Source organism: Spermophilus citellus, assembly GCF_964194105.1.
Source record: "Spermophilus citellus genome assembly, chromosome: 3".
In the NCBI taxonomy this organism is placed as follows: domain Eukaryota; kingdom Metazoa; phylum Chordata; class Mammalia; order Rodentia; family Sciuridae; genus Spermophilus; species Spermophilus citellus.
In genome coordinates, this window is record NC_138184.1 from 167,992,661 (window position 1) to 168,009,131 (window position 16,471).

The following is a 16,471-nucleotide window of genomic DNA, read 5'->3' on the forward strand; positions in this document are numbered from 1 at the left end:
TTAAGGTTATTTCTAATCTTAATAAGATAATTCTTATCTCTAGTATATTACACTTGCATCAAACAGTCAGTACTTGAGAAATAATTTTTGAATGAAAACATTTAACTTTAGCTACCAATTTCCAATGTTTTGTTAAGATTCAAAACATAAAGAGGCAACAGATTCATTTGTTCAAAAATACTATTTTTGTTTTCCAAGTACTGTGTTGCAACTCTTACCTTTACTTCTAAGTACCACACATTTAGTTTTCTCCTACTTTTTTCCTAATTGTGTATTTTATCTCTATTTTATACATTTTTCTACCTTATTTCTAAACAAATAGTTTATAGTGGCTTTTTTCTGAATAATAATTTGCTTAAAGGTAATATATTGTTGTTCATGCAAATTTTAGAATATTCATATCTGTGATCTTCAATTTCTTCTCACTTATTTAAAATATTCCTGAAGTAGAAAGCTCAAAAGTTACAATTTTGTGGATTAAATGTATTTTAAAGTACTTTTTGCATATACATATAACTTATTATAAAATTAAATTTAAAAATAAAACAAAAAATTACAATCATTCTTTGACTTCATCAAAATTAGGTATTACCTCTTTAGACTACACTTCTTTGTTGTTTATGGCATTGGAATGTTACCTCTTTAAATAAAACTTCTATTCTGAAGTTTCTAAAATATTTGAGGCTTTTCAGTCTGTATTTTCTAAAAGTTAGTTGTTGAGCTTCAGAGATTTTTCCCTAAACAATAAAGTTACTTTTATTTTGATATTTTATTTATTTTAAAAATTTATTTATTTACTCTAATTTGTTATAGTATTTTGATATTTTAACAAATTTAAATTTGACATATTTCCTTATTGTGGTATGCTGAAAACTATCAAAAATTTAACCTCAGTTTCATAACAACTGGGAAGTTAGCATTAATTGCAGAATCTGCATGAGAATACAAAGGATGTTCTTTTCTAGAAATGATTTTAAAGTGTTTTTGGGATGCTACATTTTTATGCTAAGAGCTTTTTAAAAGTGTTTTTTTTTCTGTTTTATTTTTAAAGAACTTTTTATGAAGGGGAATATGCATATTTTAAGTACTCAAGGAAAAAAATAAAGATGTACTCTCTTCTCTTGTTTATTTTAGCATTTCCAGTTTGTAATTGCTGTTAGGAATAAGGAGAACCTCCATGTGGAGTCATGTGTTGGCACCATCACTATAAACATCCAGAATGTTAATGATGAGAGTCCTGTTCTTACGTAAGCAAGGAGTAATCTAAATATTTAAGTGCTATGATTAAATCACTGAATCTTTTTTAATAGCAGTTAAAATATCAATGTTTTACTATTTCTATTATAATTTTCTTAAAATTATTAGAAATCAAAATTTTATGAACTCTTTTGTTATTGCTTTTTTAAATAAGGATTAAAAATCAACTCCATTTCTACTTTGCTTTCAACACTACAAAGAGAAATAATACTTTGGTGGAAAAGATTTTAACATTTGCTATTTTCTTGCTGATTATCTGTAATATGTAAAATATTACAGAAAACTCAGAGATATATTCATATTGTGAATCAATGTGGCAGTTCAAGAGAATTTGGGCAATAAGTTCTTGCTGATATTGAAATATTTCCAAACATATGAAATGAAAATGTGATTGCCAGAGTGTTTGTAGAATTTTATCATCTGGAAAACAGTATAATTTACTAGTCATTGGAAGGACTGGAGAAAGAGTTTAGGTAAAAAAAAATTAAAAAAAAGAAAAGAAGAAAAAATATTATAAGATCATTTATGATATGTAAGCATTCCCTACATACATAATAATCTACAAATTATTTAAGGCCAGTGGCTTTAAAATGTTACAAAATATGTATCAAAAGAAATTTAAAATATTTGTTATATGACATAGATGAAAAGAGACATTTGTTTATACTGAATGATAAAAAAAAATCTCTTGTCCCACAGATACATACCAGATGCACCTATAAATATTTATGAAAATCTGCCTATTGGAACAATGCTGGTCAAGTTGACAGCAACTGATAGAGACATAGGAGACTCAGTACACTATGAATTTATAGGTACACAAAAAGAATTTTCTATAAATGAAGGTAAAAAAAGTTTTGTGGCTAATCATTTCAGAAAGTATAATATAATGTATTTTTCACTAGCTAAAAATAAGCCTGATTATCATTCTATTAGGATGAAAACATCTTCAAAATATTTAGCAGTGTATTTACATATTTCTATGAAGTAACAAGTAATCATTTCTTCCTTCTCAGAAGTATGGAAACTCTCAGACAATTCAGATCCATAACAGTATTCCCTAGGATTTTATTGTATAGTTTTCCTCTGAGAAGTAAACTTTCCCATGGAAACCAGAATACTAGTTAACATAAATTGAATATTTATTTTTATATCATACATTCTTCTAGGACTTTGCATGCATAATAACCCCATTGGGGTTTTACTGTCCTAACCCCCATCTATCATATAACTCCTGGAGAGGAGTTTTAATTTAGCCAAACTCATATGATTAATTTCTTTAGAAGACCTGTAGTGAGTTTAATCTGCTTGATTGTGACACTTGTAATTCTGAGTCCATCTCACATGACTGGAAGTTAGAAGTTCATGCCTCTAACAATTTAGGTATAAAGCAAGGAGGAGGAAGAAAGAAAAATTTCTCATCTTTTAAAGAGGGTATACCCATAATTGGATTGAATATAAATGGTCTACCATATCAATAGAAAGACCACCATGTAGGGGATCAGAATCTGAGGTTAGGGAAGATGACCCATGGAAGGGTGGCTAGGTATGGCAAGTCACAGTTTAAGTGGAGAGGAAGAAGGGTCCTTGAACTGGGTATGAGGGAGATGGCAGCAGAGAAAGGACAGTAGTTTACATACAGGGGGATTGCTAACTACATTAAGGAAAGGCTGACACTCCTATAGGAGAGATGAATTATTAAGATATAAAATGAAAACCATGTGGGTGGGGATGAATTAAAATTTGAAGGTATCAGAGTGAATATATGCATTTCAATATACATATTTGTATATATGTGTCTATACATAATATACACAAATACACAAAAAATATTGACATAACTACATGTGTATATACACATACATACATTCTGTACCTGTGTCTACAATAAGATTGAAAGAGTTTAAGAACCCCAATGTCACAATAGCAAAAGTATACTTTGTGTGCAGATACTGACCTCTAGGTCCCATTTCCCTACAAGAGCTCCTTAGAGGAATGGTTCCTTTTGAGACTAGAGCAGTTAAAATATAGGACGAACAAACATGCAAGAACCTACTCAAACAATAACAAGGAATGTCAATAAGGAGAAGAAATTAGACAAAATTGGTTATATTTTGGAAATGCTAGGACCATTGGAATATCACAATAAATAATAATGCATAGAATCAACCAAGGTGTCCACCAATGGGTGAAAGGATGAGGTACGTGCAGTATATTTTCACAATGGAATACTATTCCATTCTAAAAGAGTTTGCAATCTTGTCATTTGCAACATCATAGACAAAACTAGATATCATTTTGTTAAGTGAAATAAGCAAGAGACAAAAAGATAGATAATGCATGTTCTCAGGTCATAAGAGACTTGGAAAGACACAGGATGGGAGATGAAAAGGAGATTAAGAGGTACCAAAAGGTAGGTAGTAGGAAGAATTAGTTCTGGCTCTCTACAGCACAGTAGAATAATCACTGGTCACAACAGTGTGATTTATGTCCAAATAATGAGAACATAGGTGTATTAAAGTTCCCCAAACATAAAAAATGATTAAGATTTTAGTAGATAAAAATATTTATTACTCTGATTTGGTTGTTAAACATTGTATGCATATATCAAATTATCATAATGTACTCATAAAGATCTATGAATATTATGTATCAATAAAAATAAATAGGGCTGGGGTTGTAGCTCGGTGGAAGAGTGCTTGCCTAGCATGTGTGATGCACTGGGTTTGATTCTCAGTACCACATACAAATATATAAAATAAAGGCCCATCAACAACTAAAAAAACATATTTAATAAATAAATAAACATAAGTAAGTTTATTGTATATTAAAACCCATAAATAAAATGGGACACCATAGTCCACAGAGATATAAATATGCAAATAAACATGACAGTTTGATGAGGTAGAGGATGCTTATGTAGTTTCAAATACTTCTCCACACAATATATTTTGCACAAGGCAAAACAGTAACTTTGGAATGGAGTAAACTGGCAGATGCCTGCTTAGTCAAGTAATTAAGATGGACATGATTAGTAATGAAACAAACTGACAGAATAAAGTATAACTTCTGTGGTATTTAATCAAAAGCTTTAAAACCTTTATCAATTGAGAAAACTTTGGGCTCATCTAATCTGAGGGAAATTCTCCAAAACTGCTATTTTAAAAAATCTTTCAAAGGGTTAAGGTGGTAAAACTGAAGGGAAGACTTTAACAACTTTTTTTCAGTTGAAAAAGTTGAAACTGACTAACAACACATGACAATGTGTAACATTCTGAACTGGATCTTCTTTTTATTAAAAAATGGAGACAATCAGTGAAATTTGAATGAGACTCTCAGAATTAAATGTATTGATATTAACTTCCTGCCTTTGATGCTTGTATCATGTATATTTGGGGAAATATACATCAAATTTTTCAGAAGAGGGGCTGGGATGTGGTTCAAGCGGTAATGCGCTCGCTTGGCATGCACGGGGTGCTGGGTTCGATCCTCAGCACCACATAAAATAAAATGAAGATGTTGTGTCCACCGAAAACTGAAAAATAAATATTAAAAAATTCTCTCTTTCTCCTCTCTCCTCTCTCTCTCTCTCTCAAAAAAAAAATCAGAAGATGAGGCATTATGTTAGCAACTTACTCTCAGATTATTCAGGAACAAAACCCTTCTACACAGGTTTATTTTTATTTAAAAATCTAATATTATATTTAAAATAAAAATGAAAAATATTATAGCTGTTGATGATAGGCAGAGAAAAGCCAATGCTTTAAATCATATTCTACAAATTCCTGAGGAAGCAAACAAAAGCAACAGACCCAAGAAATAAAAGTGTCATTCAAGAATACATTCCTAGACTATACCAAAATTTCATCTCACTCCAATCAGAATGGCAGTCATCAAGAATAGAAATAATAATAAATGCTAGAGAGGAGGCGGGAAAAAGGCACACTTTCGCACTGTTGGTAGGACTGTAAATTAGCACAACCACTATGGAAATCAATACAGAAGTTCTTTAAAACTCAGCCTGGAACAACCAAAAGACCCAGTTATAACAATTTTTGGTCTAAAGGATTTAAATCATCACACTATAATAATACATGTATACCATATTTATATTAGCACACTTTGCAATAGCCAAATTATGAAGCCAACCTGGTGTCCGTCAATGGATAAATGGATAAAGTAGGTTTTCATGGCTATGAATTTTGAAATTGTTCTTCTATCAGTGTATCAGTTTTTTAATTTTAAATTAACTATGGAAAGCACCTAGGTTTTCATTTTCTTATATGAAGATTAATTATAATGATAAGATATAACAAATTAAAACATTTGATATTAATAGTACAAAAATCTATTATTTTTTTGAAAAAAATGACTCTTTAAGGAAGAACTTTATGTGTCTTTCTTTCAATTTTTGTTTCATAACTGTCATAAAACTTTTAACCAGATTAAAAGCCTGTGCCTGAGAGCCAAGAATAACATTCCGAAAACCTTTATCAAAGAAATATTAAAAAATTCTATGTAATAATCATTCATTTACTTTGCATACATGAGGGAATAATATATTTAATTAAACTTAATTTCCCATATCCATGATATTTACTATTTTGAGTAGCAAACCTAATAAACTTTTCTCCCATTCTCCTTTTAAAAAATAATAAAAAATAAAATTCTACATGAACCAAAAATTTTAAAAAAAGAAAATGTGACATATTTGCAATAATGGAGTTTTATTCAGCCATAAAATAATGGAAATTATGTAATTTGCAGGAAAGTACATAAAACTTGAGAACATTATGTTAAGGGAAATAAGCCAACTCAGAAGGTCAAGAGTCCTATGTTTTCTCTCTATGGAAGCTAGAGAGGATAAAGAAAAAAAAAAAGCAAGAAAAAAGGGAGATCAGTATAATAGGGGAGGGGCCTGGGCGAGGAAGAAGGTAAGGGAAAGGGGAAATACTGGGGAATGACTCTGACCAAATATTGTTATCTTTTGTGAATATATGAATATGTAGCAACAAATCTCACTATTATGTGTAATTATACTGCAACTTTAAGAAAACATGGAAAAAGAATATATTTCGTATAATAAGAGATTTGAAGCTGCATATTACGAGAAATGTGAGGTTCTTGGAAAAATCAACCCAGAATGACTAAATTTGAAACACATTCCAGTATATTATTAGATGTTAACTTAGATGTTAAGAAAAGTGTTTGAGTCTTTAGGCAAAAAGCCTAAGTCACTCATAAGAGAATGATAATCATACTGTAAACAAACCTTTTTACAACATTTTTTCTATCAATTAATGAAGTAACATACTTAGGAAACATGAAAACACAAAATGAGAGTTGAAAATTTATATCCAGCAAAATGACTTCACAGATAAAGATAGCAGATAAAATTTTCAGAAGGTGAAATCAATAAAGAAATATTATGCCTATAGTTTTTCTTCAAGAATTCATTAGGGAAAGTACTCTAGACATCCAAAATGCTTGGAGAGCTATCAATGTGAGAAATGACATCAAGCATCAAGTATGCGTTTACATTTAGAATAAAAAAACACTGTTTATAAAGGAGACAGTGTATTGTACATGTTACATGCTCTGAAAATGTAGATACAATAAAAAATGATTTAAAAAACAGTTCCTAATTAAATTAATATCAATTTTTCTTTTTGTTCTTTTTCTCAGTGTACTATCCACAGTTTCACACACATCCACTTAGCCACATCCAAGCCACCCCAATCTTCTCTCTCGATTTCTGTGCTCATTTTTCCACACTCAGCCTAGGCTTCACAGTGTACTCCTCACAACCCTTCTGCAAAATACCATCTGATCTACACAGCTCAGGAGGCTTCTCTCTTCCCCTGTCACTTATCCAACTTCTATTCTTCACAAATCCAAAGTTGTATGTAACTCACTTGGGAGCTACAACAGGTCAACAACTGACCTTTATTTTGTTCCTAGAACTATTTTATCCATGCCATTATTTTAAATCATAAATTATTCATCTTGTGAATGCTGAATACCTTTTCATTTGCTTGCCTTTTAGATTCAGGAGAGGTCACAATTGCCTATCCTTTGGATTATGAGGATGTAGCCACCCCAAAGTCTTGGGTATTATATATTAGAGCTTATGACAACAAACGGATGCATTCAACAACTGGGTCACTCACAGTGATACTACAAGATGTGAATGACAATCCACCTCAGTGCTCACAGGATATTTACACGTAAGTTACAGGAGCAATTATGTGAGATTCAAATTTTGTCAAAGATGAAAGAGAGAAATAAAGAGTAACCATCATGCCATCCCTGGTGGAAGCAGAAGCCCTTCATTCGTTCCTCACCTTATTTTCAGATAATATGCAGCTTCTCTTTATTTTTCCTTATTGAAACAAGTGGATCTGCTTTTATTTGCTCTCAAAAAAATGTATAAAAACAAGTGCTCTTGGGCTGGGGATGTGGCTCAAGCCGTAGCGTGCTCGCCTGGCATGCGTGCGGCCCGGGTTCGATCCTCAGCACCACATACCAACAAAGATGTTGTGTCCGCCGAGAACTAAAAAATAAATATTAAAAATTCTCTTCTCTCTCTCTCTCCTCTCTCACTCTCTCTTTAAAAAAAAAAAAAGAAAAGAAAAACAAGTGCTCTAAAATCTGAAATTCTTTGAGTGCTCATATGTTATCAGATTTTGGAGCATTTCAGATTTTGGATTACAAATTTTTAACTCATATGTAGAAAACCTGAGGAAACCATAAAAATGTGTGCTTCCAGCATCAAAAGGTCACCAGGATGGGATTAATGTCAACTACATGCAATAAAATTTAGATAGTCCTGTAAGTGTTGAAAGGGAAGCTCCTGCTTCGCCAGAATTTTCACTTTAAAAGCAGAAATGATATTTTATATGTTATGAAAGGTTTTGGGTAGTTTGCCCTCGAATTACTTATCTCCCATTTTAAACAATATTTTGTGGAAAAAATGCAGATATGTACTTGATCATCTTATAGTAATAAAACAATAAAAAAATCCAAATATGAAAAAAGTGTCTTTGCTCTGTTGTACTTCAAGATTCAAAACCTTTACCATCTCATAGAAGTCAGTAGTCAAATGGTGGCTATTAGAGGCTGGCACAGCAGTGGGGAGGACAGAAAGGAAAGGCTGATCGACAGGTACTAAGTTTCAGTTAAATTAATAAGTACTGGTGTGCTATTGCATAACAGGGTGACTATAGATAATGGTAACATGCGGTGAATTTCAAAAGCTGAAAGAAAGGATTTCAAAAGCTTTCACCATAAAAATGATAAATGTTTGAAGTGACAGATATGTTTAAACATTGCACAGGGTATGCGTATATTAAAACATCACACAGTACTCATGAATATGTATCATTTTCATGTTTTTATGTACCAGGTAAAAAATAAATTTAAGGTTCAAAAAGAATCAAGTTTTACTTTGTAAACTTTTTGTCCCTGTTGTTTTGCTAAAAAAAAAAAAAAAAGGTGAAATAACAAACAATATTTCTGCACACTCTGTAGTAGTAGTTCCCTTTCACTTTTTTTTTTTTTTTTTTTTTTTTTTTTGGCAGGGGGTGCTGATACCAGGGATTGAACTCTGGGGTACTTGACCACAGAGCCACATCCCCAGCCCTATTTTGTATTTTTATTTAGAGATGGGGTCTCACTGAGTTGCTTAGCATCTCACTTTTGCTGAGGCTGGCTTTGAACTTGAGATCTTCCTGTCTCACACTCCAGAGTCGCTAGGATTACAGGCCTGTGCCACTGCGCCTGGCTTCCCTTCTCTTTCTATTCCAGCTAGTAGCCTATAGATTCTTATTGAAGGAATATTATAAAATTTAGTTTCCAGAACTTTCTTCACATTAACAAATTTAAAAATTCATCTTTTATTTCATTATTTTTTAGTACTAAGGTATTTTCAATGATTAAATTAATAATACCTTTTGACAACTGAGGAAAACATACAATTATAGTCATTTGAACTCATCACAATATTTTCCACTTAATTGCTGTTAATGAATTAAAACGTACATATCAATGGCTAAATTTAATAAGCATGTCCTTGCCTCTTATGGGAAGAACAACGCAGGCTTGTTGGCCATACTGTTGGCACTCCTCCACACTGATTCAGGGATCCCAGTTTGTTCAGTAATTTTGCTTTGCAATGTTAGTCCCTTTTGCTCCCCACCACATGGACAGAAGGGAGGGAGAACATGTGGAAAGTACTCCAAATTGTAACTATCTTACCTAGAGCTGATGCACAGTCTTCCTTTGCATTTCACTTGCCAGTAGACTCCATATAAGCCAAGTGCAGGAGCTATAAGTGGGACATACAGAGGGAAATATGAATATTGGTCAGAATCAAAGCTCCAGCTCACCCTCCTGTAAATTTAATAGCAAGGAATTCTCAGTTCCTTATTTTAAAAATGAAGACAATGGTATGGTATCTGCTACAGGGTACAAATTGTCATTTTGTTCAATAATATGTATATTTTACTAATTTGCTGCTTATTTATTCAACATGATAATACTTCATTTCCTTTGGCCTCAACAAGAATGCCAGATAATTTATTATACAATTATTTATCAACACTATGATTTTCTTATTCGCAAAGTGGTTATTTAAACTGTGAACACATTTTAAAACATCTTTTATGCTAAATATTATCATCTGCGTAAATCTTGATTAACATGTTATACCACATTTTTTCTTGTGTTTTACTCATTACAGAATTGAACTTTCTGAAAACATCCCATCTGAAACTCTTTTAGTGTCTCTAACATGCACAGATAAGGATGGAACTCTTCCTAATAACAACATAACTTATCATTTGATTATGGATACTTTTTCAAATAAAACCTTTACTCTCACAAACAATGAACTGAGGGTAAGTACTTTAAAATTGCTCTCTGAATGTGACCCTGTAATTAACCTTAAATAGAAAAACATTTTATTTTTATTATTATTAAATTCTTAATGAACTACAGTAGTTCAAATAGCTGATGGCAGAATTTGTTCCTGAATTTTCAACTGAACCTGAAATTGCCAACAACATATCTTGCTTTGAGATGAACAATGGAATGCAATTTTAATCTTGTGAACTGAACTAGGAAGGTTACAAATTTCCTTCAACAAATGGTTCTGTGATGAAATACTGTCTACTCCTTTGAGTTGTTTTGGATATATTGTGTTGGATATATATATTAATAAACATATAATAAATATATTAAATAACTAGTGAGGTTGGTATATAATTAGAATAATTGTGCATACTTATTGCTATATCCTGGAATATGCAGTAGCTAAAATATTTTACCAATTGGGGAAATATAGATTTTATTTCCTGTAAGTTTTGAGGATAAAGTCATTCTACATGTTGCTATATCATATATTTTTTAAAAGAACAGGAAGTTAAATTATGTACTGTGTTCAACGCAGTGATAAAAATGTTGCTTATCTGAACAATTAGCTTATGAACAACACAACATGGACTGGATGAGTGAAATATAAGTAAGAAGTACTTTTTCACTTAGTTTTTATACTGATTTCATTGAAATTGAACTTCTACCCAAGATGCATTTCAAACAAACCCCTGTATCTTTACCACTTGCTGTCCCACACTGTGATTGAGGTACAGAATAATTTTCATGACATTAAAATACTGTGATGTCTTTCACTTCTGCCTTTCAATCTTAATGCTGTTCAAAATCCACCCTAGCTTTTTTTTGTATCCCCATTTCCCATGTCCCCTTTTGCACAACCTTCATAATTTGCATTAACATTTCTTTTAGGAAGCCATCCCTGATGTTTTTTCTCTTTCATGTTTGGATGAGGTGCCTCTCCTTGGCTTCTCACAGCATTTTATAGCTCTCCAACCTTGGCACTACTCACATATTTCACCTCTGTTTTCCCAATTAGAGTAAAAGAAGAAAGTTTGTTATTAAACTAGGAGCATGACATATTTGGTGCTGGGTGGATACATATTAATCAAGACTGAATTAATGAATCATAAATAAACAAAATTGAAATTTCAAAACATTTTTAAGCCATTGACAGGATTTAGTAACAAATTACTGCCAAGTGCATCAAGGTTACCTTTTCACAATTCTTTGTAGTAAGAAGATATTGCTTATATGACCAGAATATTAAAATGGATTCATATAAACTATATTATATATATATATACATATATATGTATATATATATATATACATACACATACATATCCTGATAATAATGAAAAATAATGTGGTATTAAAATATTCTCAATTAGGAAGGTGAAAATCATGGCACTATCTAATATATCTTTGAATTCTTCCTATTTGGACAACTCTAACAAAAATGAAACAAATAAAACAACCAAAATTATACAAATAAACAATAGCAAAATTATTGTATTGGATATACTCTAATTTTGACTAAACATAAATCTAGTCTCAATATTCACAGAATGAAAACCATTGATTTCCCTACCTTTCCCTGGAGATTGTAGAATATTAACTTCAATTAACTTATTGATATGTGATATAACCCCTTTATCTTTTTCTCCCAATTACTATATGACTGGATTGAGTATAATTGCAATTTTCTTAAATGGGATATTAAATTCAAAAAGGGTTATTAAAATGGTAAACATGCTAATCTTGCTATAGCAGCAAGGGAAGAAAAGCCAGTTTGTAAAAAGAAAGACACTTTTAATGCTTAGTGAATTAAACATCTATTAGCAGAATATAGAAAGAAAACCTATTTAGTTTTCCAAAAATGCTTAAGTTTTAAACTCACAAAAGACTGCAATCTAGAACTTGAGTTTTTTAAAATGTAAAAGTAGAGGTGATTAGTTCTTTTTACCATCCTTTGGCATGTGTATTATATTAAGAGGAGAAACAGCTCTAGCAGTCATTCAAAATGTGGATTCATAATAAGCATCAAAACTTTATTTTAAAATAATGATTAAAGCTCTAGTAGACTAGTGTATATTAACTTAAAGTTATCTCGATTAATTAAGGAATGATTTTCACCAGGATACCAGGAATAAATGTATAATTTTAATGTTTAACAGTGAATTACTATTTAATTAATCCAAATGATTTCATATGCAATAGATTTAACTTTTAAGTAAGGTAATGAAATGAATATTTCTCTAAGTCAGTATTGTTAGTCTTGTATTTTATTAGGTTATTTCTCTTTAATGGACATTGATGTGAAAAATCACCCCATCCTATGTATTTTGTTAGTCATTCCATTCTTAATTATTATTGTCTAAGGATGATCTGATATTTTTAAGATAACATAATTAACAGATTTGCAAATTATGCAGCATAGTAATGAAATGAATCACTGAATCCATCCCTGCACTTCAGAATTACAAAATCACTAACACCAATTTACCTGTTCCCACCCTTCTCCTTGTGAAACTTCCTCTCCTTTTGAGAGGAAACTCATTCTCTGGCAGTTGGTGGATGGGGTCTGCTAAGATTGCGGGTCTCTGCAGCCAAGAAGTGTTGCAGCTCTTAATATCTGGCCATGCCCTCCAATGTTGTAGCAGACCCCAGAGACTTACCTTCAATTTTTTCTTCTTTCTGGGTTCTTGTCTTGTGAAATCCTCAGACCAGAATGAGTGAGTGTAAGAGCAGGATTTAACTGATAGTCAGAAACAGGAACAGAACTCCAGCAGCGCCGGAAAGGACCTGAAAGCAGGTTTTCTCGCTCCAACTGTACTAGTTTAGGTGTTTATATAGCTTTTGGGCCACTGCTATTGGTCCAAACTTATGTTAATTATGGTTTGAAAAGAGTACCAATGTAATTGGTCTAAGTTGATGCTAATTAAGGTTTGGAATCACAAATGCTATTGGTCAGCTCTTGAGCCCCGATTTCCATTCAGGTCAGCCTCCCTTCCATTTTCTTGCCACCAGTCAGGAAGCCTCAGGTTGAGGTCCTGGGGTGTTCCATGTTTGCAGGTTCTGGGCAAACTGTGTGGAGTAGGCTCTTGCAGCAGGGTACCAGTATTATGCCCAGGCCTGGCTGAAGGATGATAGTTTGGCAAGCCTTGCCTCACAGTGCCTCAGGCCCACCATGCCTGCGTGGTGGGGGGCCGTGCTTACTCCTTCAGCCGGACTCATCTGGGCTGCCACTTTGCAGCCCCACTACTCCTTTGCCAGTTCTGGGCAGGGACCCATAGGCCGGCAGCATAGCTTAGTAGCCAGGGAGCCCTGTCACTTGTCTTACTGAGAAAATAGGTATATTGAATTTTGTGTTTGTTACTACCTTGAAGAATTTAGTTTTATCAACCATGTATGTATTCCTGAACTATATTGAAAAGCTTTAAAAGAAATGATATAATATATGCAGATTCATAACTTGATATTTATGTTGTGCTTCTAATGACTGTCTCTATATGGATCATATCAATCAATATGATTATTATAATGTTCCATATTATTCTTTAATATTCTGTTGGGTGATTCTAGTCTTTCTCCCAAAAATGCAAGTTTGAAGTTCCTTCTAATTTTTGCTTATTATGTGTAATATTATTATGAATATTATTATGCATTTCCTTTGGTTCTTTCATGCAACATGTACTCTAGGTTATATCATTTAATTACATGAAGTAGTATCAAGTTGTTTTCCATATTGGTTGGTTGTATCAGCTTGAACTCTCATCAGTAATGTTTAAGCATGGTTCTTCTTCAGTGCCTTATTTCAATATCTGGTATTCTCATACATATTATGATGTTTAGCTTGTTTGGTAATAAAGATTGTAGATCTTTTTATATATTCACCATTGTGTGAAGAAACAGCAAGTATTTGGACAGGGTACTTGTATGAACAGGATGAACATGTATTTATCCATTATTGCTTTATTTTCCTTATTGATTTGTGTGATGTATTCAAGCATAATATGATATAGGATATTTTCCTATAAATATTTTAACCAATGACCTTCATACCTAAATTGTTGGAAAAACAGACATTAATTTTGTGGTTTGGAAGTTAGCAAGGAGTCAATTAACTTTTTTTTTTTTTTTTTTTTTTTACCATGTGGAATATTAACTCTCCCAGTAACATTTCTGTAGGGCTCTGCCATGTTATATTTATTTATTCATATATATTTGTGTGTGCCTTTGATTATCTTCTTATAGTAGTTGTAGTTTTTCTCAATGTTCAATTTATTTCTATTTTCCATATTTCCATAGTATAAACAGGGTGAGCAAAAGCATGTAGTAATTTTGGAGGACAATTACCAGGGTGAATTACTAACTTTCTGACTGATACCTGGTTCAGTGCCATTGCCGTTCTTTATGTTACCTTCCTTTGGACACTTAGAATGCAGACTACAGAATTTTAACATTGAAAAGGACCTTATAGACCACCTAATATTCTTCTTCATGCACAAAGAAATTATTTTTTTCTCCCACTTGACTTATTTACGGTCCCTAATTTCTCAAATTCTTGAAACCCAGAATCTTAAACAATGCTATTCTTCTATGCTTTTCTGTCCCAACTAATCACTTAATTGCTACACGTAACTCCCCTGCCTAATAATGCTGACTGGTTTGAAAAATAGTTAATGTGGATGTGGCTGACGCACAAAAAGGACCTCAGAAAAGCTTGGAGGCACAGAATGCAATCATATTATTTCCACTCTTCCCTGAGATGGTCTCACATCTAGTCTATTCTATGACCACCCAGAGGATTGTGTGATTATGCACGAGCTGTGGAGGGAAGACTCTCAGATTGCCCCTTACATTTAACATTGTTAAAGATCCTGAAAACATCATGCCTGCCCTGCACATCCTTCCCTGGAGAGTAAAGGGAAAGAGCAAAAATATGAGATGCTTTGACCTCTCTCACAGAGTCAGTCTCAAGTTCTGTTTTTGCATGATTTTGAAGCTTGCAATTCAAAGCTTACTTCTGGGAGATTATTCCCACTAATACTAACCCAGATCTAATTCATTTTGAAGAATGCTAAGAAAGTCATGACAGCTTCTTTTAACAAATCTTAAATACACAACATAGTAACTACAGATGCTTCTCGACTTATAATGGGGTTATGTTCAGATTAAACTCATCTTAAATTGTGAATGTTGTAAGTTGAAAATGCATGTAATAACTAACCCTAAAGAACATCACAGCTTATCAGCACAGAACACTGCAGAAAATTGATTGGTTCCCCTCATGATAGGTATAGCTGACAGAGCTATGGTTAACTGCCATTGCCCAGACTCAAAAGAGAATATCATACTACTAATCACTAGCCCAGGAATCAAGATTCAAAACTTGAAGTACATTTCTAATAAATACACATAATTTTGGCACTACTATAAAACTCTTGTAAGTTTAACCATGGTAATTTGGAGATCATCTGTGTTTATGAAGAGATTGTGGGAAATGGGGAAACCTATCGTAAATGAATCAGTGAAAACCAAAGAACATGAAATATAATACCCTAGTTTTGCTATTATTATACTTGACAATATAACTTAAGAATATAAACTACCCAAATATGTAATAATATTAATTTAAATAAATTTATAGAAGCCTATAGCTATGTATGCCTTGGAATTCTAGAAATGTGGTTTATTCAAATAAAAATAACCTGCAATTGTGAAATAAGTCATGGATTTCCCAGAATTAGTACTAACAAACAAATGTCAACATCTCCAATATTTTTGATGTTGACTACATGTTGATATGACAGTATTTTGTATATGTTTGATTAAATAAGAATCTTTATTAAAGTTAATTTCACTTGTTTTTAATTTTTAAATGGGATTCTAGAAAAGTTAAAATCACACATGCGACTTGTGCTTGTGACCCATATTCTATTTCTATTGCACAATACTCTGTACATCCTCATTTTTCACTTATTTGTCACATCTCTTAGCTTTGGATTCATGTAGTTGAAAAATAGATGTTTAATCAAAATTGTTGTTGTTCATATTTTTCACCTACAGATTGGATCTACACATTTAGATTTTGATAATGCTATTTTTGCAGGAATGCACTTCAAATATACATTGTTTGTGAGAGTTTCTGATGAAGGAAGTCCTGCACTCTCAAGTAAGAAGTTAACAAATTGAAATATTAAATAATTTGAGTTACATAAAATGCCTAGTATTTTTCTTAGTATTTTATATTTAAAATCTTCCTATTATCTGTTGCATTAAAGCACATAGATTGATATTATATTAACTTATTTACTGC

The 16,471-nt window shown here is 32.2% G+C and overlaps 1 protein-coding gene across 1 annotated transcript in view; it reads left to right on the forward strand.

The window, feature by feature from the left end:
* The window catches only part of LOC308643458 (cadherin-related family member 4-like), a gene marked incomplete at both ends in the record, with an annotated part of 106,925 nt that overhangs the window by 37,581 nt on the left and 52,873 nt on the right, over positions 1-16,471 (forward strand). The window contains 5 exons of the mRNA XM_081283293.1: positions 1,135-1,247; positions 1,957-2,102; positions 7,304-7,484; positions 9,998-10,154; positions 16,222-16,327. Of these exons, the coding sequence (XP_081139419.1) occupies positions 1,135-1,247; positions 1,957-2,102; positions 7,304-7,484; positions 9,998-10,154; positions 16,222-16,327 (703 nt within the window). The remainder of the gene's footprint in view (positions 1-1,134; positions 1,248-1,956; positions 2,103-7,303; positions 7,485-9,997; positions 10,155-16,221; positions 16,328-16,471) is intronic.